General features: G+C 35.3%; 2 protein-coding genes and 1 long non-coding RNA gene across 7 annotated transcripts; 1 reads left to right on the plus strand and 2 right to left on the minus strand.

Moving 5' to 3' along the window:
* Positions 1-1,183: 1,183 nt before the first annotated feature.
* LOC147477703 (putative cyclic nucleotide-gated ion channel 6) lies at positions 1,184-11,789 on the minus strand. Of its 5 annotated transcripts, none has more exons than XM_086581791.1 (8): positions 11,592-11,777; positions 10,839-11,017; positions 9,971-10,547; positions 4,773-4,979; positions 3,879-4,180; positions 3,581-3,691; positions 2,846-3,082; positions 1,184-2,103 (listed from the first exon to the last, which is right to left on the minus strand). In XM_086581791.1, exons 3-6 carry the CDS (start codon positions 10,499-10,501, stop codon positions 3,595-3,597), a joined length of 1,137 nt encoding a protein of 378 aa, XP_086437917.1. In that variant the 5' UTR covers positions 10,502-10,547; positions 10,839-11,017; positions 11,592-11,777; the 3' UTR covers positions 1,184-2,103; positions 2,846-3,082; positions 3,581-3,594. The 5 variants fall into 5 exon arrangements, with proteins under 5 accessions (XP_086437917.1, XP_086437914.1, XP_086437913.1 ...); XM_086581788.1 differs by having other exon boundaries at positions 11,596-11,749; XM_086581787.1 differs by lacking the exon at positions 10,839-11,017 and having other exon boundaries at positions 11,596-11,789.
* Positions 11,790-13,745: 1,956 nt separating this feature from the next.
* Positions 13,746-18,125, plus strand: LOC147477704 (uncharacterized). Its single transcript, XR_015208394.1, has 3 exons — positions 13,746-14,063; positions 15,941-16,326; positions 17,691-18,125. It is a non-coding gene; the product is annotated as an uncharacterized LOC147477704 (long non-coding RNA).
* An 857-nt stretch (positions 18,126-18,982) lies between these two features.
* LOC147477705 (rab GTPase-activating protein 22-like) lies at positions 18,983-26,022 on the minus strand. Its single transcript, XM_086582230.1, has 11 exons — positions 25,519-26,022; positions 24,736-24,831; positions 24,515-24,618; positions 24,022-24,323; positions 22,958-23,080; positions 22,433-22,521; positions 21,495-21,600; positions 20,825-20,922; positions 20,460-20,717; positions 19,889-19,972; positions 18,983-19,356 (listed from the first exon to the last, which is right to left on the minus strand). Exons 1-11 carry the CDS (start codon positions 25,606-25,608, stop codon positions 19,342-19,344), a joined length of 1,365 nt encoding a protein of 454 aa, XP_086438356.1. The 5' UTR covers positions 25,609-26,022; the 3' UTR covers positions 18,983-19,341.
* Positions 26,023-26,228: the final 206 nt, after the last annotated feature.

Consider the following 26,228-nt stretch of genomic DNA (forward strand, 5'->3'; position numbering starts at 1 on the left):
TTAACCAACTGGAGCTGCGGGAAGGGTCATAAATTTGGTTGGCTGGTACAGCCAAATTTGTGGCATAATAAGTTTTGGGAGACGAGGTGTGTTAAATTTCGACGGATGACATAATATGTTCCGCATAGTATAAACCAAAGTTGTCAAGTATAATTTAGGATCTAAAAGATTTTAAGTTGCACTGCATGTAGGGCATTCAAGATTATGGATCCCAACATCAAATGGAATCATATCGGGGTGTAGGATGGGGGTAGATAAATTAGATATATCTCAAAGGGATACATATCTGTTTTTTTTTACAATAAAAACAAATTTATATTAGATCCCCAAGAGTCCCAAGACTATAAAATACCTTTGGAAGCACTCTACCTACACACCAATATTAGCAAAACCTTTTATAAGACTTCCAACACCTTCATTAATAATCCTCTCATTCAACGTCTTTATAGGTTACAAGAGTTAGATTTGCCTTTACAGTATACATCTCAATCGTCTTCCCTCTCCCCTCACCCCTTTGCACGAGCATGCAAACAGCAAACATACCTAGAAAGAGAGAACTTCTATGAACCTCTTCAATAGAGATCATTGGTCCTTTAAAGAAAGAAAACAAGGAGATATAATATGTCAGAAAGTATTAGGAATACTGAAATTGTTCTGACAGGATTACAAACTCACATTCCCCCAACCTAATAGGGATTTCTCATATTTTGCGAAAATAGTAAAGGGTGTGGCTATAGGCGCAAATGGCATATATATTCAGGTGAGCAACAGGATTAGTGACTCAATGCATTTGACTCCGATGAAGACCGAGACTTACAACTTTGTGTTTTTTTTTTCTTTTTTGGTCATTGTCCTTGTTTTCTTGTCCCATCTTACTCTGCATGAACATCGACAGACGTAACTTGACATCTTTAAAAGCTATTCATTTTCTTAAGTTTGTGCTTACTCTAAGAACTCGAAATTGTAAAAGGAGAATTGTATATGATGATAATTGGAACAGATATCAAAATATACTAGTGCCTATGTAGTTACATAAGCAGGTGCAATAACATCCAGTAAATCCTAGAAGCAAGCATGTACCAGTGCTAACAGAAACGTTCGAAAATGGGCACGTGGTCTAGAAAAAAGTCATGCTGATTGACTGACAGAATTCAAGTCAACATGGACACGTGGACTTGGTAAGTATTGTGAAATTCCGATAATATTTATTAAACCCAAAAACTTCTGATACATTAGGGGCAATTACACGGAGAGTATCACTGCATGCCGCGTCAAATTATGTAATATGAGATTACAGCTTCACTATAGCATTTACAATAATTTAGTTAAAATTGACTGTTTATTTTTGTGTACATGTTCTTATAAGCCCATGAATAAAGGGTAAATGTCAACAACTTAAAGTAAGGAAGGCAAACATCAATCCTCATCAGCAGTGAAGTCAGGTTCTGGAGGTTTCTGTAGTTTAACTAACTCCATAGCACTCTTTGTGTTTCGAAGTCTGTAAACACCACGAAGAGCATTCTTTGCAAAACGAGAAGCATAGATGGCTGCTGCAATACTTGATGTATTACCACTAACAAAACCAGCCGCCTCCATTTCTTTCTCTTCTCTGCGACGAAACTCTTCCATACTCTTTCTCTTTGAATGTCGTCTCCATGCTGCTTGAATAAAGCATGCAGCCCATGTCCTCCACTGCTGCGAGTAGAAGCGGAATGTGTGTTGAACTTGTCTGCTGTGAAGGCGCCTAAACTGACTGGCAACAAACTTTAACTCTTCCGCTGTTAATGCAAATGCCTCCACCTCTGTCAAGGCCATCACGGTCCGAGTAGACGATGGGAGGTTAGAACCAGTTCTGGGGTCAAGTGCCCATGTTAAGAGCTCCTCACCACAAAAATCTCCCTCTTTCAGTAGACCTCGATTAAAGAATCCGCTCCTCCCTCCGTTTGTGGTCACACTCTCCAATCGACCACGTATGATGAATAACATCTCATTTACTGGTTCTCCTTCCCGCACAATAAAAGTACTCTCCGTGTATAAACTTGGTTTCAGCCTCTCGCAAATTGCGTCAAGTAACCTTTCATCCATATTCTCAAAGAGAGGAACCTGCCCAACAATGATATTACTATGAGAAAGTAGGGCACCTGACAGGTGTTAAAGCTGGGAAGGGCTCAGGTTGACTTTATAAATTTACTAGCTGAAATTCAAGCCAACCTACAACCGAAGCCTTGTCACACCTAACTTACTCTCCTAGTTACTACATCTATTATCTACTATAAAAGAACATGTAAGTTCAAAGTTTTACCAATGAGGCCTAGAAATTTAAGAAGCTATATATTGCAATTCCAAATTTCACTAAATAAAATATAAACTCTATGGAGGTGGGGAAACCAAAAACGAATTGGGTTAGGCTCATTCCATGGGAGCTACTTATATGTACAAGACAACAATTTGACATGTACCGTACAAACAAACAGCCCCATACCGGCCATACCAAGAAAAAGAAAGAAGGAAAGGTACTCCCTCTTTTGCTTCTTCGTCATCATTTTCACTTTTTTCTCTCTGTTTTCTCCCCTTGGGCTATGTAAATTGCAAACCATATTTTTGCTCATTGTTTCTATAACATGCATAAGAAAACATCAAGAAACCACCAAAAAAAACCATAAAACTTGTGATTTAGTGCTTTACTACTTCACATGTGGGGATGACAGCTAAAAGACAGGTCAACGTAGGGAATATACTTGGATTTTTGGCCCCCTAGCGTGTACGTATGAACCACCTGGTACGAAGGTTCTGAAGCCCATTGGAGAAAAAGTAAATTTGTTTACGGGAAAGACTAAACACTTACCCTTTTGACCAAAGCTAAACAAAGATGCCGTTTGATGTCCCTTCTGAGGTCCTTAGGTAGACTTTGAACCAAGTTTTCTTCATCCACTCCTCGTGTTTCCAACCACTTGTACTGATCATAACGTCTAACCCGCTCCCTGAGATCTTGTGGAAGCAAGCGATGATGCATCCACTGTTCTGAATCACGCCTTTTAATTCTCATCTCCTCAAGCCGAATAGTCAGAGACTGAAGATATGTCTGCAACCATAGTACAAAACTTAATATCCGTAAGTCATCATTATCAGAAATATCAGAAATCTATCGTAGTGCTCAGAATGAGATGAAGAGACGAAGTCTAGCAAATCAATTACGCATTTAAAGAAAAGAAAGGAGAGGGTGATCGGAATACAAATGGCCCAGAAAAAGTGCTACTCAATTCTGCCCGTGTCTACTATAATATGACTATATTTTAGTAAATAAATTACACTAAAGTAAGAGTCCAAAGGCGTCTACCATGTCTTCTTTTTCTCAAGAAAATCACCCATTTAACTAGGGAGTATGCCCCTCAATTTGCACTAGAAGTGATTGGTCAAATACTATTAATGACTGATAAGATCTACTACCAGCATAGGAATGCGCCAATACATCTAATAGCAAATCAAAAAGGGTATGCCACTAAAGCATTGAGAATTACATGGTTAAAAGACTCCAACAAGACATACCAAAATAAAGAACACGGCAAGTGATTATAGTTACCTGCATGTTGCCAATCAGAAGTGCAAAAGTATGAGCCCGAATATGGCAAGTGATATGGAAAAGATAACCTCTCCAGGATAGGTACTAGTTTGAAGTCCCTGGCCAAGTGTACTGAATAAAGAAATCATCAAACAAAATTAGGTGTTTGGAGACAGAAATTCAAAAAGAAAAAACGATTTTATCTGTACCTCTGGTTGGTTTTCCAAACATGAAAGGTAGAAAATACCAAGAAATATGAATAAAAATATATCTAAACTTAAGAAGAACAACAGAAAGAAGAGAGAGAGAGAGAGCATACCTCAGATTTTGTAGGCCCCACCAAAAACAGTAAGACAATTTTGACACAAACTTCTTGTTGCTAACAACTCCAGATGCCAGAGCCTGTTTGAAAATTCCAAAATTGAATATTGGATTATCACTAGAGCACTCATTTTTAAGAGTGTCCCCACTGATATTGTTCCAAGATTGAAAACCTCCATCATGGATGCCACCGCAGTACAAGTATGTGTCGTTACATGTATTATTATTAGCAATACACGCCTTCTTCCAGCATGCATCATTACGTTCCACAGTAAGTAAGTACCAGAAAGCTCCAACAATCTACAAATGTTTCATGTAGTAGAAGTCAATGTCTGTGATACATAACATCAAAACAAAAATCTATTTTTCAGCACATTCATATACTTCAAAATGTATCAGAAATTTAGTTTGCAAATTAAGACTTTTAATTACAAATCTAGATTTTTAATGAAAAGGTATCCAGTTTCATTCACTAGTGCATGTATGATATACAAAATAAAAAACAAAAACTAAACAATAGAAAAAAAAATAAACACTGTGGCTCCAAAAGTATGTATATTTGAGCACCTTATGATGAGAATATTGGATAGTGTAGTGTTGGCGTATTTTCATTCTGCTGTAGTGTGGCAGTGTGATATTCACTAACATAATTCTATCTTCAGTTAAACTTGTTTACCTTAGAAGAAATTACTTTTCAAATAGTATAACTGACTCGCAAAATTTTAAGACAATGCTCACAACACGGTATTTGACAAGAAAAGCCGATACTGATAGACCACCAATACCATAACAATTAAAATCAACTACGAGTATAAGCTCGACCAAAATGAAATTCCTCCATAGTAGAGAAATAGAACACCAATACCATATTGCACGAGTACTTAATACTTACATGACTAGCAAGGATGTACCACAACAGATAGTAAGCAGCACCAGCAAAGGCAGATTCAGCAAAGACACCAACAGTTCTTTTCAGCTCAGAATTTAAGGGGAGTATCCGGAGAAACCTAGGGATGTATTGAAGCAAGACAATGAAAAGCAGTGCCCTTTTCGTGTTTAGCACGTGGGCACCTGTATACAAATATCTCCAAATTGTGATCTGTAAAAAATGGAAAGTAATTAACATCCAATAACAGTAAACATATTATGCTAAAACAAAAAAAGGTGATTCTTTCCATACCAGGTATCAACTACAATGTTACTCATGGTTGTATTTTCTTTGAAAGAGTTCTCAAAAAATAAACACTTTTAGCATTACATTATCCAAATGTTTGGAGTCGGTTTAGCAGATTATGTCCCATTCAATCTCATACAAAGATCGATATCTTGAGTTTCTTTAAAAATTCTGTCACCCCATCAGCTTTGTTCTCATGTCAAAGTCACCATCAGTGTACATACTGGCTAACAGTTGCTAAGTTATTATGATGGAAGTTGCTATTTAATAATAACAGTAGTAGTGATGTATACGAAGGCGGAAGCAACTTCGGATCAATAACACCAATGAATAAAATTGATAAACACCCAAAAACTAAGGTTTCAAAGGGAAAACGATTTTCCTTAATTCAATCTCCTAATTAAACAATCCAAAAACAACCAACCTAACAATGAAGGCCTAGATGCCTTTATATAATAAACTTCGTTCCTAATTCTAATTATAGTCCTAATAGGAAACTACTACTAACATAACAAATAGAAATAGAAACTAACTAAACTAAATGCTAATAATTCTATGCCCATGCATCAGACTCCCCGGCTTAGAAGCAAACTCGTCCTCGAGATTAAGAAGAAGAAAAAACAGAACGTTGTGACAGACCTTGAATAGTAGATGTAGGAGGAAGTGGAAACAATACAACCTGTTGGCCTTGAAAAATGAAAGAATAGGTACTGGTAGCGCCATCATAAGTTGTCTCTGTTATATTGCCATGGTCGCCCCAATAATAGATGGCAAACAGTAGTCATAGGAATCACAGTGCACCAAACTTCATCTTTGTAAAGAGAGCCAATGGAGAAAGGAACCAAACAACGACGAGTAACCTCAATTTCACTACCCTTGCTCAAGCCTTGTATTTTGTATGGTTCTGAAAGCGGTTCAGTCTTCAATTGGAGCTTATCAACCATTTCTTGTGAGACAAGATTATCACTAGAACCACTATCAATAATGACATTGCAAAGTTTTCCTCTTGCAATACAACGAGTTTCAAAAATGGCAAAACGACGCCATGAAGGTTTATCAGTAGAAGATGTAGCCAAGGATCAACGGATCATCAAAGCAAAAACACCGGAATCAGGAGGTGTAACAACCACAAGCTGAGTCATACTATGCGGCGACGTAGTAGCACCCATCTCGTTATGATCATCATGGACTAACGCCACTCTCTTTAATTGTGGACAATCACTTTTCTTATGTCCAACTTTGCCGCACTCAAAATATATAGCCTCAAAAGTGCTTCTGGGAACAGAAACTGGATGTGGTGTAGCTATGGAAACAGAAGATTTATGTAATTCTTCAACCTTAAGAGCATATTTGATAGCGTCAGACATATCAAAAATATCTTTAAATGCCAAATCTTTCTGTATTGAGTGGTTCAAACCATTCAAATATCTTCCTACCTTTTGTTCCATAGTCTCAGATAAATCAGCCCTAGTGGCCAATAAAAGAAACACCTTGGTATACTCAGTCACACTCTTAAGCTTTTGTTTTAAATTTTGGAGGCGCATAAATAAATCCCTCTCATAATCATAAGATATAAATTCTCTTTTCAGCTCTCGGCACATTTTATCCCAAGTGGTAATTTTATTGTAACCCAATTTAGCATGAGTCAATTAAAGCTCATCCCACCAAACAAGTGCATAACCCGTTAATTTAGTCGCAACTAATTTAACACACTTAGGATCCTCCAAATTTTTATAATAAAAAACATCAGGCTGTAATTTTCTATCAAATTCAAGCACATCCAATTTAATATTACCCATCTGATTCTTCTCTAAAATGCGCAATAAACGATTGATATCAAAATTACCTGTGGTGTGCTGAAAATTTCGATGTCTTGGATTTCTCCGATTGCAAAGAGGTGTGATGGACTAAATGAGAAGTCTGAAGGATCAGGTGGATCAAAATCAGGAGCAATGCGGTGGGGCTGTCGTCAATTTCTACGTGGAGAACTTGGTGGTGAAGCTCGTTGACCACGGGCTATGGGAGCACCCTAGTGGCGTCTAAAATTCTGGTGGGTGTGACCATTAGGAATGGGCCTAAAAGCATGGTGTTCTCGGCCTTGGGCCTGGTCTGCTTGAGCCCACGGTTGGAAATTAGGTGCAACATAAATAGAACATGGTCTTGGTCCAGTGCTAGTAGCATATTGGGCTTCGTCAGTAGAAGCCCAATGTGGGGTTTCAACGTCATGATCAGAAATAGAAGGAAAAGGTCTTCTTCCCCGACGAACTAGTTGTGGAAGACGATCTGCCAGGGGAGCAAAAGCTTGATTTCTGAGGTAAGCTTGCTGATTGCCTTGTCGAACTCTTTGATATCCCTGATTGTGTTGGTTGGCAACTTGAGTTTGAGGAACCAAATTCGGAACTTGGCAGTGGCAATTTTTTCAATTTGCTCCTTCAAAATCAAATTTTTTGTTGTTGGAAGTGCTGGGATTTCTCTCTCAATCTCCTTGGTTGGGGTGGGGAGATCGAATTCCACAAATTGGAGATGGTGGGTTTGATATGCAACGATTGTGGGGGTCTGCAGCAGCCACCCATTGAGCAATACGTTGTTCAGTATCGCTGGAAACTGTTGGTGAATTTGGTCTAGAAGGTGCGTGGCTACGTTGGCGAGGTGCTGGAGGGTCGCGTACTTCGACATTGGAACTGGAACTATCCAAACTGTGATCACTAGGGGCATCGTCTTCTTCCCTTGGCACGAGTTACTCTTCAACAGTTGTGGTACTCGATAATTAGGTACGAGTTTCGACAACATCTCCTTAATCTCTCGCAATTCCATCTTGCTACCTTGTAGTTCTTTTTCAACACGGTTTAGTCGTGTATTCACTGCTGGTGGTCGTCCGCGTCCTCTTTGTTGAGTGCCCATGACGAGCAAACCAGAAAAAAATCTAAAAATCTTATACCAATTTGATTTATACGTAAGTCGGAAGCAACTTCAGATCAATAACACCAATGAATAAAATTGATAAACACCCAAAAACTAGGGTTTCAAAGGGAAAACGAATTTCCTTAATTCAATCTCTTAATTAAACAATCCAAAAACAACCAACCTAACAATGAAGACGTAGATGCCTTTATATAATAAACCTTGTTCCTAATTCTAATTATAGTCCTAATAGGAAACTACTACTAACATAACAAATAAAAATAGAATCTAACTAAACTAAATACTATTAATTTTATGCCTATGCATCAAGTAGTAATAGGAAACTACTACTAACATAACAAATAAAAATAGAATCTAACTAAACTAAATACTATTAATTCCATGCCCATGCATCAAGTAGTAAGTAATTATAGATAGCAATTGTTATTTATAGTAATATTTGAAGATACTATTCAGATTTTGGCACTTATTTGAGTCAGGTTTACTTTATCCAAGTTAGTTTTGGATGCAAACATAGGAGTCTCTTTTATTCTAGTATTCCTTTTGGACAGAAGATTGGTGTTAGTTGACAATTACTAGTTAGTTTTTTATTTGGATTTGGTATTCCTTTTGGCAGAAGACTGATGTTAGTTGCCAATTACTAGTTAGTTTCTTATTTGGATTTGGCAACGTTAAGAACTTAAGATAGTTGTAAATAGGGCAGAGAAAAAAAATCGCTTATTGGACGCTAAGGAGTAAAAAGTCTCCTCAGCGGTTTTTAAGCACTAATTTGACTCCTTGCTTAACCATGTTACAACTTGGCTAATTCTAGTTGAAACCAAATAAATAAAAACTCTCTTACTAAAGTAGTTATCCCAACTTCCTATTTTTCCTCCAAAAAATTTTCTATTTTTTCGTGAAAGACGTGATCATACACAAACAACTTTACTAACAGAGTACTTTTTGAGACATGTTGTATGCAATGGCTTCTTTAGTTTGGATCTCCATAGAGTTTCATGTGTTTTGCGTAACTGAAAAAATAAATAAATAAATAAAAAATAATAATATATGATCATAGTCGACAAAAAATGTTGTTATCCATAATCTCCAGTTGAAAAAGGAAAAATTGGAAGTTTAAAAAAAAAATCCCACTTTAATCATTTAGAGAAATGGAGTTAAGAAGTGTATAAAAAACAAGGTAACCTATAATAACCCTTCTATACAAACCGATCTCCTTAGGTAAGGAAAATAACTATTGAAAAAACAATTATTATAACATGAGGAAAATAATTATGTTAAAAGTGAAAATAGATGGGAAAAGAGTGTATAAACAAAGTTAGTAAAAAAAACTCGGATTATTTGGGTTTTAACTAGAGTTAGCAAAGTTGTCACATGGTAATCAAGGGAGTCAAATTAGTGGTTGAAAACTGCTTAGGAGAGACTTTTTGCTCCTTAGCACCAAGGAGCGAAGGGCCTTGATCCATGGAATTCATTGATGTTGATGTCAGTTACAAAATAGTAACTCCGTATATTACTATAAACAGCAACTGCTATTTATATCAAATTAATTTCATAATTCTAATTAACTTTTGATGAACCCTTTCAGAAGAAACTGATTAAAATCCAGTGAGTACAAATTCATAGTTCTGAAAGCCTTTTGATGATATTAGGGTTAACCAATATTACCCCCCAGATGAGCCAATTAGGATTTCCCCCCACTAGATAGGAAATTAGGGTCTCCCCCCTAAATGCACACAAAAAAAAGTCAAATTGGGTTAACCGATTTTTTTTTTGTGTGTATGTAGGGGGGAGACCCTAATTTCCCATCTAGTGGGGGGAAATCCTAATTGGCTCATCTAGTAGGGGGGTAACACTAGTTCACCCATGATATTATCGGGAAGGGAAAAAAAAACAGGAAAACATTTGATGTAATGACGAGTACAAGGGAAGGAAAGAGAAATGGCATATTTGAGTGAAAAAGGGAAACTAAAAACAAAATAAGATTTTTGACAAACCTGTGGCAATGGTAGCACAGAAAGAAGATCCACGATAAAAAGCCCTCGCAAGTATCGTTTAGCGATTTGTGCAGGATCAATCACAAGTTCACCTCGACCAAAAACTCGAGATGAAGGGGCAATGTAGGCTGTACGGAACTGGAAGACCATGTGAATAACATAGAAAGCATCAATGGCAGTACGCAATGCTGTGGCTACTTTTGCTAAGTCGTGATCAATATCCAAACAAGTTGGTCGTAAGAATGGAAGATAGAAGAACAAAGGATCTACAGATACAGCTAGAATACATGATATGACAAAAAGTCTATTCCAAGACTGAAGGAATTTGTCTTGAGGGTCAAATATTTTCCTCTCAGACACTTTAAGATCTTCAGAAAAGACAGCACGAGAAACCCCAAATTTCAGTGATCGACCGAGTGATTTAAGTCCTTCAGATCCCTTTTGGACTCCTCTCTTGAAAGATTTCGATGTAGAGCTGGTTGCACGACCAGCATGATTATGCTCCTCAATATTGAACCCACTTTTCTTCATTTCTATATCTGAAGACGGTGATACACTGGAGCCCAAATCATCCAACCTAAAACATATAATCATTAATAAATATGAATAACGAGATATGTATTTATTTTAGTTAAAGCACATAAAAATAGAACTATTAATTCATTTTACTTTCATATTAGATGTTTTAAGAAGGGAGCCAGGGGTAGAGGGAGTTCGATGAAAGCCTTCAAATCAACGACATAGGGGTGTTGAGCACATTATTCTTCAGCATGAAGTTACACTAATGATAAGGAAGTTCCCTCACAACGATGAAATCTTGGGGAGGGTAGCATATATCATCAATATAATGTAATTTTCTAATTCATACCTTACAAAGTTTTCACTCTACCCGCAGATCAACTTTGATTTGTAACCTCCATAATCAAACATGTTCTGATATTTCCTAGTGGGCCACGTGTGGAAAACCTAGATAATAGTAAAGCATTCACCTCTAGACTAGTTTTGAATTTGAAGTAATATCAATGTTAATTCATTATAGTTCCAACCCTGCATTATTAAATTAAAGAAAATGTCAAATTTAGCATCTAAGATTACCTACAAAGTATTAACCAAGATCATAAATTCATAACATCAGTATACATAACTATCCCATTTCAACCATATGGAAACTATACTTGATTCTTAAATTTTCAATATATACTGGGAGTCTGGGTCCCAAACATATATAAACATTCAATAAAAAATAGTCAATAATAATTAGCATTCAGCTCCTGGAAAGCTCAATCTTTAGGTGAATAGTCTGAGACTTAACCAGTTTCCAATGCTTACTGACCAAAAATCTTCAAAATATAGAAAATGAAAGACAAACAAAAGTTAACCAGTTTCCTCCTATCATGTACCAATATAAACTAGCCTTCTGGTCTTCCTATTTAATAATCAAATGAACCAAAAACATAAACATTCAAACTCTAAATAACAATTTTCACTAAGAAAATTTGTATGTAGATTCAAGTTAAACATATTTAATGAATAAATATTCAATCTTTATAAATCTCTAACACCAACTAATCAAATAAAAAGACAAATGACTAAATTTAATGACAAAGATTATGAAACTTACTTACTTATATGCTATTTGAGCTTGTTTTGAAGAGAAGAAAATCTATGAAGCGTTAAAACTGATGAGAAAGGAAAAAGAAGAAAGAGAAACAAAGAAGAAGAATGAGATGTTGTTAATAGTTAATACTACTACTTGGTCTTCTCCACTCTCTGTCTCTCTCTCTATTCTGTTTTTGTCCTTAACTGCAATTTTTTTACTTTTAAGTATTGTCCTAAGTTACTTAGATTTATTTTGAGAATTTGATTTAAGTCCTTTGACTTTTGTCGTCATTATTATTAGTTGACTGTTTGTAGGAAAATATCTTTTATCTAGAAGCACAGTTGATGCAAGAAGAGAAAAGACGCTTGTGGAGGCTCTTCAGCTCTTGGCAATTTGACATATTCAATTGGACATGACATAGAAGATGTGATTTGTCATTTGTGTATACAATTTTTTGTCTGAAATAAAAATAAATAGTCGTGATAGATACTTAATTATTTTGTGGATTAGTCGTTGGTTATCACCAGATTTGTAATTGAGATAATGAAAATGAGTTGAGAACATTTTCTTGGACTAGGAAATCTTTAAGGGCGTTAGAACTTAGGCTAATTCCAATTGTTTGGTGCGTCACTAAATAGAATAGTGTATAGTGTTAGCCGGTTCGTATTTGGAGACCTAATGGTTTTTTTCGCCATAAAAAAAAAACACAAAATCACAACTCCCTAGCCGCCATTGACATAGGCGTGTGGTGTGGCATGGGAAAAAATAAACAAACCAAACTAAAAATTTAAGACGTCACTCCCATGAGAGAAAAAATTCGCTCCTAGGCGCTTAGAAGTGAAAAGTTTCCTAAACACTCATCTACCACACATCCACTACTTTTTAAGTATTGATTAACTCTAGTTAATTAAAATCTAATTAAATATTTATTTTATTATCTCTCCAAATCATTCTATTTTTTATATAATAAATAATAATAATAATAATAATAAAAACTTTATATAATGAATTGAAAGCTACACTAATATTTATAAAAAGAACTCTTAAATAAATTTTATCATAATTTTTAAAGAAACATAAATACACAAGTTGTTACTTTATTACAACCCAAAATATTGACAATAATAGCTAATACAAAATAAAATTGAGAAATTCGCAATATAATTGAATGAAAGAGAATCCCTTGAAAAACCTCCAACACAAAATTAAAAATTTATTTGCAAATTTTTAATTTTAAAATTTAGTTAATAATTTATTTATTTTTATTTTATGGAAACACAAAAAAATTAAAGATTTGTGGAAAAAAAATAGAATGATTTGGAGAGAGAATCAAATAAATATTTGTTTAGATTTTAATTAACTAGAATTAATCACTAGTTAAAAATAATAGTGGATATGTGTGGTGGATGAGTGCTTAAGAGACTTTTCGCTCCTAAGCGCCTAAGAACGAATTTTTCTCCCAAAGGATATACCAAATTAGTTTTTCTTTCCCTCCTCATTTTGCCTTTTCTCACATCTCTCTCTTTATACTTCACCAAAAATTAAAATAGTAGGATAGAAAGTTAATTAGACAAACCAATTTTCTTCAAAATAACTTTGGTAGGGACACCTTGTTCTAGCCGCTATTGTAAATGATGGGTAAAAATGTTGAACCAAAATTCTAGCCACTACTATGTGAAGCGTGTAGATGGATTTTTTTTTACCCGCCATTCGTACTAGTGTGCAGACCATACGTTATTTCGCTAAAACTGACGGTATAGATAGCTAAATTAATAGCGATAGCGTTTGCGGGTTAGCATTTTGATGCACAATTGAATCACAATTTCCATTATATTTGGTGGGATGGCGCACCATTGGACTTAGCCTTAAGAAGGATAAGTTGATCATCGACCTCAAGACATTTGTTTCCGATACATACATGTAGATATGTAGACATGCAGTAGTAGTGGTGGTTTGGTTGCTTTAGCATGTTTATTTTCAACTGTGCATCTAAAAACAATTAAGCTAGACTTTTACAACTTCTCGATCAAATCTTACTATCTTAGAAAAATATGGGCTACGAGGAACAGTGTCACGGTTGTGTCCATCACAAGGGCAAAATCGTAAATTGAGTCGCTTAACAAAATTTCTACACATTTCGCGATTATTTCTTTCTCTCTCTCACTTCGTCTCCCCCATTCTCTCTCTTCTCAAGCTCGCCAGCCTTTCTCTCCGCCCTATCTCTCTCTCTCTACAAAATTGTTTTTCTTTTTCTTTTTCTCTCTATCTCTACTTGGTCTCTTATAGGTTTCATTCAAGTTCTATTATTTTCTTCTTTTTATATTGTCGGGTTTTGTGTTTGGAGAGGTTTTGATATATTTTTTTCTCACAATAATAGTGTTTTAGCTCACAACAATAGTTTTGTTTTAGCTTACAACAATAGTGTTTTTCTTGGATGAGACTTTTGAAGAAATTACATATGACATGCCAGCTACTGTTGCTGATGTTGTTGAGGTATTTTTACTGGCATTTGTTGTATTTTTAACCGTGATAACAACAACTGTATCTCTCAATACTATAGGCAAATTTACTGAATTTCGACAAGTGCTTTCTTAATTCAGCTGTTGTAACTATTACAACAACTATTTCGTTGGGAGTGAATATTTCTTACCACCATCATAGCTTACTTGTGTTTCATCATAATAAGCTATACATTAATATAGTTCCAATAAGAGGCATCTTATGTGAGGCATACCTCTTCAGTACTCAGATATTTCGTTTTTTGTTAACTGGATCATTTTTTCTGTTGCTTGCCTTATAGCTCAGTTAGATTTTCTTCCAATAGTCTGCTCAAGTTCTTCATGTTTTGTTTTGGCTTTGACTGCGATGCCTAATTATATGGTAGCACAAAGTTTTTCGAAATTACTATCTTAATCCCTCATTCATAAACGTGCATTGGAAACTTCCATTTAGCAACCATTTAAGGGGGTGCATGAACTTTAACAGTGTTTATTTTTGCCCAACATTCCCTTTCATAAAAGTTTCATGACACGAGCTTTAGAAGCAGACCATATGTGTTTTGGATGCCTGTGATAGCATTAACAAATAACAACACATTGCATATTAGTTCTTATTTCCTTTGACCATTTTGAAGGAAAAATATGAATACTGAAAGGAATGGTTTTAATTTCATATGGTCTCTATTGTGGTCGTTGTAATGGCAGTCATTTTTATGCTTGGCCATACATTCTGACATTATGGCCTGTAGGGTGATTTTATTTATTTATGTAATCTCTTTTAAGATTCATACCTTCCAAGTCTTCGACTATACATGATCCTGTGTACGTCAAATTTTTATTAAGAGTGGTTTTGGAGGTGGGTTTTGAAATTTGAGGTTTGGTTTGTTAGTTGTCAATTTTCTATTGAGACAGGAAATCTTTTAAAGTGGGATTTTGTTGTAGAGATTCATTTTGAAGGTTATTGGTATTAGTTGTTTTTAAATATAATTGCTTATTATGAGTATGTGCTTCAATTATATTTCTTGGATGATGTATTTTGAGCTTCTGATTGTAAAGTTTGCTACATCTTTAGCTCATCTTAGTTGTATGTGAATTGAAAGTTTAGGTTTAAGCATATGGGACAATGTTATATTTATTTTTTAATCTATATCCTTAATGGGATTTTCAACTTTGAATGTCAAATGTAGTGAACTTGCCTTTAGCCCCCGAAGTGCCTATATGTTAGCCTCATTATTCATGTTAGTGGGCTTTGGTAAAACTGTGTGTGGTTCGTTTAGTTTTTTTTTAGGCTGGGTTGTTTTGTGTGCAGTATTTGATATATTCGACCACTTTGTTCTGATTTCAACATAGTGGTTTTGGAGGCTGTATGATTCCTCTCTCTTTTTCATTGGCATACATACTAAAAAAAGGAGAATTTTCTATATCTAAAAGATCTAATTCTTAATCTTTATATGTACTATTCACCCTTATGGTTAAAAGTTTCTCATGATGTGCAACAATTGTTAAAATCTTTGATACATGTGATAATTTAAACAAACATTAATAGTTTTACTTAATTTTGTTTTAGTAGATCATCATACTGTTGGCGATTTTCTGAACTTAGCATTCAAAGTTCATATCTCTAGAGCTAAAACAATTTGTCCAGCTTGAGTTGTTGAGTTGTATTTGATCACATTTCAATTTTTTTCCCCCCATAAATGTCTATATTGATAATGGATATTTGTGTTTCAACCATTGTAAGCTATTTTATGTTGTTTCCATTTGTCGTTCATCTATAAAATATGAGATCGAATTGATAAACGTTCAAAATGTGGTACTACCATGCTTTATTTGAGTCTTGGTTTAGGTTTATGAGATTTGTTTTGATTCCAGGTGAAAAACTATAAAACGGTTTGGTATCTAAACCCAAGAAGTTTCCTACAGTTCCTTTGATACAAAATGAGCACAGCTAAAGTTGAGCGCCAGGTGGGTATAGTACGTATGAGGTGGGGAGAACAATAAGTGAGGGAACATTTGCCAAGATGAGGTTTGCTAGGAATTCTGAGACAGGGGAACTAGTGGCCTTATACATACTTGACAAAGAGAAAGTTCTCAAGCACAAAATAACTGAACAAGTATTTTGGTTGTTGTCCATTTATAGATTATTCTAATCTTAATGTCATGGCTCTTAATCTCTTCTCATTATTGTTTGCATAAAATTGGAGAAAAATCATTACCCAATTTCAATTTTGTGGAGGACGTTCACTCTCTGAATTTTGGTGAGTTTTCTAGCTGTTAAAATTTAAACAAATCGAGCTATTATTGTAAAACTTAATCCCCCACCCTCGATCTTTGTTGCTCAAAATTCTTTTCTCAATTACTTATATTATATGTGTATGTTTACTTCCTCAACTCTTTTCTCTGTATGCATCACATTCTCCCAGACTCTTTATTTATTTATTTTACATGCTTTGATGAGTACTATTAGATATACAATACCATTAGATGATGTTTTGGTTGAGGATGGTCATTAAAAGACGTTCAGATTTCAATTTTCCCAGGATATCGTATTTAGATAAATGGGTTTGATGGTATGTTAGGCATGTCACGCTCCAGTATTTGGTGGTGATTGTTGATGTGGGAGGTTCACATGTACCCTATGATTAGATCCTTCAAAGTTGTGCTATTTGTCAAAACCCATTTTTTTGCTACTGACGAAACTTTTCAAAAAAGGTGATTTGAATTGAGTATAGTAGAGTTTAATATTACAGTGTCCACATTTTATAATTTGCATCACGTGAATTGTGTTAAGAGTCATGGGTGGAGCAACCGAAAAAACTCATGTGTTAATGAGTATTGATCAAGGTCGTCATGACTGTCCCCACTTGCCTTGGCTATCTCTAAGTCGGAAAATGTCAATTGTCTTCTACTGCGTACGCAACAACTTGATGATAGCTGTGAAACAATGAGAATTGTGTGTGCATCACTATTGAAAAGGGAGTTGGTTAACACACTGTCAGTAATAAATTATTTGTGTGACACACTTACATATTCCTTATGGATAAAAAAAAATTGACCATTTTTTCTTTGAATATTGAATGAAGAATTTAAAGTAATGAACAATGAACAATAATGAACTTATTGAATATTGTATTAGTGATTTTAATCCAACTTATGCATTTTGAGAATAATGTTTTCGTCACTGTGGTTGCGTCCATTTAGTATTCTAATGTGATGACATCTGGTTCCAATAACTATGTGTTTTTTTTTATGGTCTAGGTGTGAAATCTTAAGCTACTATTTTTTATATTTCTTGGTACTGTTGACAGTGATGCTTGAATATGGCCATTGTGATCGTGTGTTGACAATTAAAATGACAATTGCACGCATATAACGTGCTTGATTTCTATTATGATTCCCTGTGTATAGAGCCATCAATTCCCACTCATTTCTACACCGATCATACACCTTATGCAACATGCATGGTTAGTACTAATTGTAGAATACTGTAAACCTTAATGACAAAAGATTCCTTCCAGGATTTTCAGTTTACTTTATGCCTCAAATATAGCATGGTTAGTGCTATATTTACTTATTTACTTCATGAATATGATTGTCAATCAAGTTGAATTTGGCATTGCAGAAGCTAATATGGAATCCAACAAGGTTTGAGTTAATAGAAAAAGGTTTTGAAGTACGGAGAAACTGAGGGGACAGAAGAGCAATCAATTGGTTTTAATGTTAAGGATGCAGAACTTGGCCAGAAGATAATATTACTCTATCTAATCTTACACGATGATGATGGTGTTCTCACCTGCAAGGATGCCATGCATGTTCTCCTACACTCTACAAAATCAAAAGTGTGCTATATAATTGTATTTCAGTTTGCAAGGAGTTGAATTTCAATTCATATATGGTTTATATAAACTATTATTTGAGTTCATGTAAACTATTTCAATTCAAATCTAAGAAGCTCATGTAAGAGACTGTGTCTCTATTGTACATTTATAGGTAGTAGTAGTGTATTTACAGTTAGTTTAGTTTAGTTTTTTTTTTTTTTTTTAACGTCACTTGACAATGTCATGGTTCATTTGGCTTGACAATGTCATGGTTCATTTGGCTTGACAATGTCATGGTTCATTTGGCTCTTTTTGTTGCGTTTATGTATTTGCTTGGCTATGCCATATATCCAAATCAGAGCTTGAAATATTTCTGGGTAATTGTTCCAGTGACCGTACGTGCATGATGCTAGTTTTACAAATAAAGGATAAGAATAAATATACATGGTTACCTTTGAAAAGTTGTGCTGCACAGAGGAAAATGATCTGTTATCCTTCATCTCTAGTTTATTGACCTTGACAGTTGACGCACGGTTTAATATGAATATCAAAGTCCGCCTTGATGGAATCATTTTTCCATTCAAGTAATTTAAGTAGGTTGAATCGTTCTTTCCATTGACTATAATTGTGCTATAATTGATAAAGTTCTTACATTTTGTTCAGATCGATCACCTACCCCTGTTGCATTATTTCATTAGCAATTGTTTACCTTTACCTACAGTCCATTTGTTTTTGTGTAAACAAAAACCTCCACATATTCTATTTTTCACTTATAGCGGCCTCATATTTATCCACCAAAAAAATTTACATTGGCCTCGTACATTAAACTTGTTCAACACCCGTCTTGAGTAAGAGTAGTTGATTTCCACATGACGATACCCTTGGCCTCTTTTATCTATGTTAATGTTATAATGCATGTACACCTTGGTTCGCCACTTCGCCCAATTTCATTCTGTAGAACTGAACTGTGAAATCCTACATTCCCTTGATAAGAAGCAGGAGACATTTTCAGAAGACAGTGGCTAAACCCAGTTTTCAGACAACAGCCAAAATGTCTGAGTCAAAATGTCTATGAAGTAATATACAGAGTAAAGAATTTTACTGGGACTCAAGAAGCGCTTTCTATATTTGATCATTACAAACCACAACAGTGTAAAATGTTTTATGTTCATAAGATAACGCACAACAACACTTTCTCATATTCACAATTACAGTGGAAGATACTAAAAACTTTTGCTTGTATTCCAACTACAACAATTGCTTCTGCTGCAATTTTCGGTTAGCTAGAGGAGAATAGGATGTTAATCCCCCTTCAAACCGTGTTTTGTATGAAAATAAGACTATTTATTTTGTCACCCAGGCGGTTCAGCCAAAAAACCTCCAGACTCCTGTTGTTCCAACTGAGCAGGTGGAAAAATCAATTCAGATATTCTTTGCATGCTGTGTTTTCATAATTTACGTCTTCTTGGCCTGCATCAACACGAAACATTTTTTTTCAACATGAAACATGAGCAAAGGATTAATAGGACAACAGTAATTACTAGAGCACAGAAAAGTTGAAATGAGTCTAAAAACACCTGGCCCACAGAGTACAAGAAACCCTCACTCAGTTGTTACTTACTCCAGTTAGCAACTCTACAACTCTACACTCAAGGCCTCAGTTTATCATGTCTTAAAATTTTGATCTATGGATCTCACACCATATGGAATCGGCATACGGTTAAAATAAGGTATATAATCAGTCAATCAAGTTCGAATTGTCTGGCTCATATAACTTTTAAAAGCATTATTTTATGCAAAGGGATACTGGTGGGCCGCACACAAACTTTTGTACATCAGGAAGCAGATGAGGGGGTGTCAAGTACTCCTGATTCATTTAACCAGACTCTCAATCCGAAACATGGTTCACAGATCACATTCAAATGGAAGTACAAGTTAAATGAGAAAGCTCGACTGTGCCCACTCATTATCATCATCTACAAAAGAGGAGCTAATCTCTTACCTTTCTTAAATACTTCTTATGAAGCTTCATTGCCCCACTGCACGCTTTTTTGGCGTCAAGATTCCCCGTAATATCGTTCAATATCTGAAAGGAAGAAACCAACATTACTGCAAAACATTACGCTAAAAGGAATATCATAGTGTCTCTGTCAATTTGATCATCTTGCAAGACTGCAAAACTTTCAAGTAGCAAGACCGTTAAAGGTGTAATGCATTGAACTGAACACAGTATAGTTCATCAATCCAGTAACAAGAAACTATTGATGGCAGACGACGCTCCCTCCCCCCGATTCTCAGGGATATTGTTCCTACTAAATTGTTCAAATACCAGCAATAAAATTAACAGCCCACCCACTAAATGAAGCTAGATTACCTGTACTGTGCCCTTAAAAACAAGATTGTTTAATTTAAGTCTTATAGCAAAACTATAAGAGAATATAAAATACGTAATATATAGTTTTATTCTCCTGCATAAGTTGCTTCTGTTTCTGTAAAATTGTCTTTTTTTTTCCTCCTCGAAAGTTTACTGGTCTAAGAGAGAGACGTATAGAGCATTACAACATAATATGTACCTTAACAACATCATCTAGGCCCCGTGCTTCTTGCATTAGCTTGGAGCTCTTGGTCTTCAAAACACTCGCCACAAGAAATACTGATATGGGTAGGGGTGCTTCTGAAGTATTTCCGCCATTCCTCATATTCTCCCTCTCATACTTACCACACTGGCGTGATCTCGTTTTTCCTTTAGACACCTCACTTTTCTCAGCAGCTGAATCAGGTTCTTCATACAAGGAGAAGAAATCAGGATCATACTCCAGGGCCCACATCATCTGAGGATACAAAACACCAGAAATGAGACTAGAAACAAGAGTAGTGTGTCTGTGGCTGTGTAATGTTGGATGGGAATTAAAAGCAGGGTAGAAGTTTCCAATCCTACCTCCCAAAGGTACAAAGCGTCACCAAATGAGAACTCTCGACGAAACAAGACCATAAGCATGCGAAATGCAAATAAATAGTCCCCTCCACCTAATGTCTCTGCAAGATCATACTTCTTGTTACTTTTCCACTTTAGGAAAGAAATATAAGAACAGAGAAATATGTATGAGAGTCATGTCATTATACTTTTCCTAAAACACAACAGCAAATAAAATGAATTTGGTAGGGACGAGGTTTCCATAATAATGATTTTGGGACTACGATGAAATGTTTTAGATAATGAAATAAAGGCATAGTAACTAGCGACGTAAACAAGGTACTTCATGCCGTTTTACACCACTTAGGCATTTAGAACATCCTATGAAGGTAGTAGTAGAAGAATTTCCCTTCCATTACATAGTCATTGGGTTTGTTGGTCCTTTCCTCTCTCTTACTTATATGTAGCCATGTAGGTCATTCCAACCTATTAAGTACGTACATCGTGATTCTTTTCTTCTTTATTGAAAAAGAAAAGTGGGATCACTATCAACTAGATAAAGAGGAAACATTTCTGATGATTTAAACAACTAGTGCCTGGTAGAAAATGTTTACTGTCATCAGTGCCTTATGTCAAACACTGAGATAGAAAGCAATGCAACCAAAATAAGAGATAACTACTGAACAGTCTTTACCTAGGTGTTGATGTAGCTTTGGATCAAGAACTTGAGTAATTGATGCAAGATTGCTAAGCTGTGTCTCCACTCCAACAGAGCTCTCAGTGCATCTGAAATTGCCTCGCTTTAAAAATTCAAATAAGAACACATCATAAGTAATGTGGATACTTGACTATATGTGAATAAAATTGCTAATGTTTCAGATAGAGGAAATATGAACAATTATTACATAGGAGCCCTCAAGCTATTTTTCAAAATACTAATTTGACCAGGAAGTAAATGAATTCCACTATAGCCAAGGAAATTATTTAGATACAAATTTACAGACAAGTAAATGTTAGAGGAGAGTCAGGAGACTACGTGTTTATACACGACACCATACCATCATGACTATTCATACAGGGAAAAAGGGAAGAGTTTGACGCTGCTGTGATTTTAGGATATTCTTTGTGCCAAAAATCTAAAGCATTCCAAAATCAAAAGTTAACAAGTCACTCACATGAGTATGCTTAGCTAGAGAACTTTGTACAGAATTTGAGAGAAATGCATAAGAAGAAAACTAAATACAGAAAAACAAAAACAAAAGAAGGCTCTTTCAATGGCTATTGGAAATGGCCATCAACCATTAACTGACTACTACATCAACTCTGGAAACTACTTTCTGATCCTACCTCACACTGCTCAAGAAACTCACAATAAAATAATGACTCAAATCGAAGGCAATTCAAAAAATAGAAAAGCTTAATTTACGCAACAAAGAATCAGGTAACACTAGATGTGAGAAGCTCCATATGTACTTAAACTACAAACTATGCATCTACAACATCCCAAAAGAATTTAAAATAAATTAAATTAACTTATATATATATATATATATATATAGAGAGAGAGAGAGAGAGAGAGTAATTACAACAAGGCTCAAAATAAAAGACTGGGTTAAATGCAAAAATGAGTACCAATCTGCGCATTAATCGTTCAAAACACCAAAAAGCATCCGCTTCATCTTCAAGAAGGATTATCATTGGAGAACAGAGGTCACTCATTCCTGTTCAACAGTTTCACAAAGATTATGGCATCAACAACGTAATGGAAATAGTAAACAGATACAGTACTACAATTGGGTAAATGAGGAACAAACAAATTCCACACATAAATGACAAAAAAGAACAGAAAAGGGAGAGAGAAGGGGGAGGGGTTACGACAGCTAATAACACACACAGACATTTGCTACATGCAAAACTACATCTCGGAAACTTTCAAGGCACGATAAGCCAACAAGAAAACCCTGACATACTAAATTAGAAGTATTTAACAGAAGAAATGAACTCTACATGTTGGGTATAATAGCAAAAAATGATAAAATAAAAAATTTCAAATAATTTCTAAACTACTTAATGGGGTTTTCTTCACAAGTTATAGTAGGGGGTCCAGAGTAGTATACAGAAAAATAGAAAATCTATGAATGGAATTTTGCAACTCACCTTGACAGTACCCAACATCCTTATCTATCCATGCATAAACCGCTAGAATATCCCAAAGCTTTGACAGGTGTTCTTGCTTTTCATAATAAACTAATGTCCTGTCGGTGCGAACTACATCGAGACCTAGGCAAAAAATCAATTCACTTGAAAAGATTATAATTACACTCAGATGATATTTGATAGGCACTCAATCTAATCAAAGCTGTTACATGAGGAAGCCAGATTTTCCGAACCAATGATAGTGATATAGTACTGCAAGTTTATTTACCTGGAGGTAGAACTATTTCTCAAAACGAAATAAGAACATTGGTATATGGAAGAAAAGTAACAATTCAGTTCAAAGAAGAGAATAATCATGGCCTACCATATAGTTGTAGTTGTTCATGAATTGATCCTATTAATATGTGAAAGGTCCATTTCTCAAGGCCAGAGAGAAAGTTAACGCATTAGTGATTATAAATAGTTACACCCACTACTCATATCTCCTAGAATCATCAATTGCCGGTTCCCACTCATGATTGCCACCCAAGTGAGCTTACATTAAATGCGTTGAAACTGAGAATAGTGTCGAAACTAGTGCTACTACAAATGCTGAGCTTATATGTTTATCTGCAGTCATTTTTCTTTAACATGCCAAGTGTTGCTACATATACCTCCTTTTCAATTATAAAATCTGCATCAGTAACTGCCTTTGCTTACTTGCCGTTTTTGGATATCATGCACAACATAATGACATATACTATCTGTCAAAGAAAGGTCAATACCAATGAATCTATATATGCTTTAACTTTCTAAATAACCAACACTTAAAACTAGTAAATGTATATTAGGGAGATAAAACCTCTAAAAGTTTAAAGTTAATGAAACCAAATATTGACAGACACGTCACAATTCACAGACATCCAAGGTAAAGTAAATAGCCAAAGAATTCATTGTGGGAGGCAGCACAATATCATGAAACCAAATACTCTTATATGCCAATTTCCATGTTCACTAAATGAGTATGTAAAAGAACCACAAGCAATAATCATTATATACTCCCTTAGAGAAAATAAATGGCCTACCTATCTGATGCAGAGTAAGCTTCCATTGGATTACTTTCTTCTCTAAGGGAGCATGACTTGTTGATTTCACTCCTTCTGATCCACTAGAATTGTTTGATGCAGTAGAAGATGACTCGGTGCTAGTTTCAGCATTTTCAGCCAAAAGTAGAGCCAGTCCTTTGCCTGGATTTGCTTCTAAGAGTACCAAAGGATCTTGAATAGGCTCGCCATCCTCGGTAATCAATGGTGCTGTAATTATCCTACCACTACCAACAACAGAATCCATCTTTTTACATTCCTCTTTCCATGTAGCATACTGCACCCTGAAGTTGCATGTAAGAATCAATAATCCATTAATAGGATAAAATCAAGATGAAAGCCAAACATGGCATGGATGTAAACCTTGCAATTAAATCTAGGTGTCGGGCATCGAAAATGATAGTGGAGAATAGAGGTAATACAGGCATTTAATGTTTAAAAATTACTGACAGTTTTGAAGATCGAGAAATGTTACCTGCGACGTTGTCGAAGCAGCTCTCGTTCTTGATATGTGCTCTTAGGATCGTAGCAACCGAGTAGAAACTCCCACACTTCTCCTCTTATTGATGGATGGATACCCTATTCACAAAAATAATAGTATATTAACATCCATAAACTAATGCAGAACTAATAACCCCAACATGACAAACATTTGAAACTTTCTCTCATGCGATGAAGAAAGAAGAATATCCGTACTCCATGTTGTATACGGCTAAGCATCCTGGCTATATCAAGATGGCCTTCTGGACTAAATGCAGAACGCCATCTCCTTTCACTAAGAGTCTTCCCTGCCTGCAAAATGATACAAATAAAGGAGCTTCCTAAAATCCAAATTTAAAGTAACTACATTCAAAAGAGGTAAGGATTAGATACTGTTAGCAGCCAAAAGGATAGATGAACAAATTCAGGATATTATGATAACTGTTCTGCAGATTTATGGCACAATTATAATATTAAAAAAGATAAGCTTTTATTTCAAAATTAGCAAGTAGTTTAAAGACATCACTCAAAAACTATGTGAAGTCATTTGGGAGAGAAAAAGGCCAGAGAGCTAGAGCGCTCTTTTCTGATGAAATTGTTTATTCACATTTCACGCTCTCTCTTCAATCTTTCCTCTTGCATGACAATTTTTATCACATTGATGTGTGTCTGTCGTATACCTTATACTGAACACCTCAACATAAGCAAATAAATAGAGTTCTACATCACAGTTTGCATTACTCCATCACAACCAATAATCGTACCGCCACATTGAAGTTCAACGAAACAAGTTGTCAAATGGCAATTTTTTCGCCGAACAATTTTACTCCTAAATACTTTTTGCATTTTGCAACCACCTCTCCTCCATAATTTCAGCTCCAATAACCAAAATAAGATTTATTTTTCAATCCAAAATGGCATTTAGCATATAAACACATAAACCAGCATTCACCTAAAAATAACAACAACAAATGTAATCATAAAGAAGAAGAAGCAAACCTTGATTTTGAAACGGGTCTTGGGAACATCAGTACAATCAGGTCGTATCTCATAAAAAGAATCAGTTGGTTCCCCTGAATCTCTCCACATCTCTCTTTCTTTAACACAAAACTTGTTTCTATTATCAAAAAACCAATCTTTTGCTCTCACCTAATAATTACAACTCAACCAACAAGCTCGACCCGTGATCCCCACCTCCTCAGAAAACCAACCAAAAAAATCTCAAAAAAAAAAACTCTTTTTTACACACAATGAACACAAGGGGGCATCTCAGCTCGGCTTGTGGTGAGTTCTACAAAAAAAATGGGCTTCTCTTTGTTTAATGTTATGAAGAAGAAGAAATGAGGTTGGTGCTAGTTTTTTTGTTCATGGTTTATGGTTATGTTTTATTATTATTATTATTAAATTGAATGGTTTTAATTTTTTTGATTGGTAAAATTTTTTTGGTGGTTAATGTTGTAAGATGTGGAGAGGATTTCGCGGGAACCAACCACATAGTACAGTGGGTAATAAAAAAAGGTTGTTTTTGTCTTAATACTTGTTAAGAATATCTATTTTTGGTAGGGAATAATCATTTATTCAATCAATAATTCAATAGTGCCCTATTTTTACTTGCATGTTTTTTTAGGAGTCCGGTTCCTCTATAACCGGGTACAGAGATTGATCTCTGTACCACACACACACGTCTCGTATCTCGACGCACACACACA

Source organism: Coptis chinensis, chromosome 9 (genome assembly GCF_015680905.1).
Source record: "Coptis chinensis isolate HL-2020 chromosome 9, ASM1568090v1, whole genome shotgun sequence".
NCBI classification, from domain to species: Eukaryota; Viridiplantae; Streptophyta; class Magnoliopsida; order Ranunculales; family Ranunculaceae; genus Coptis; species Coptis chinensis.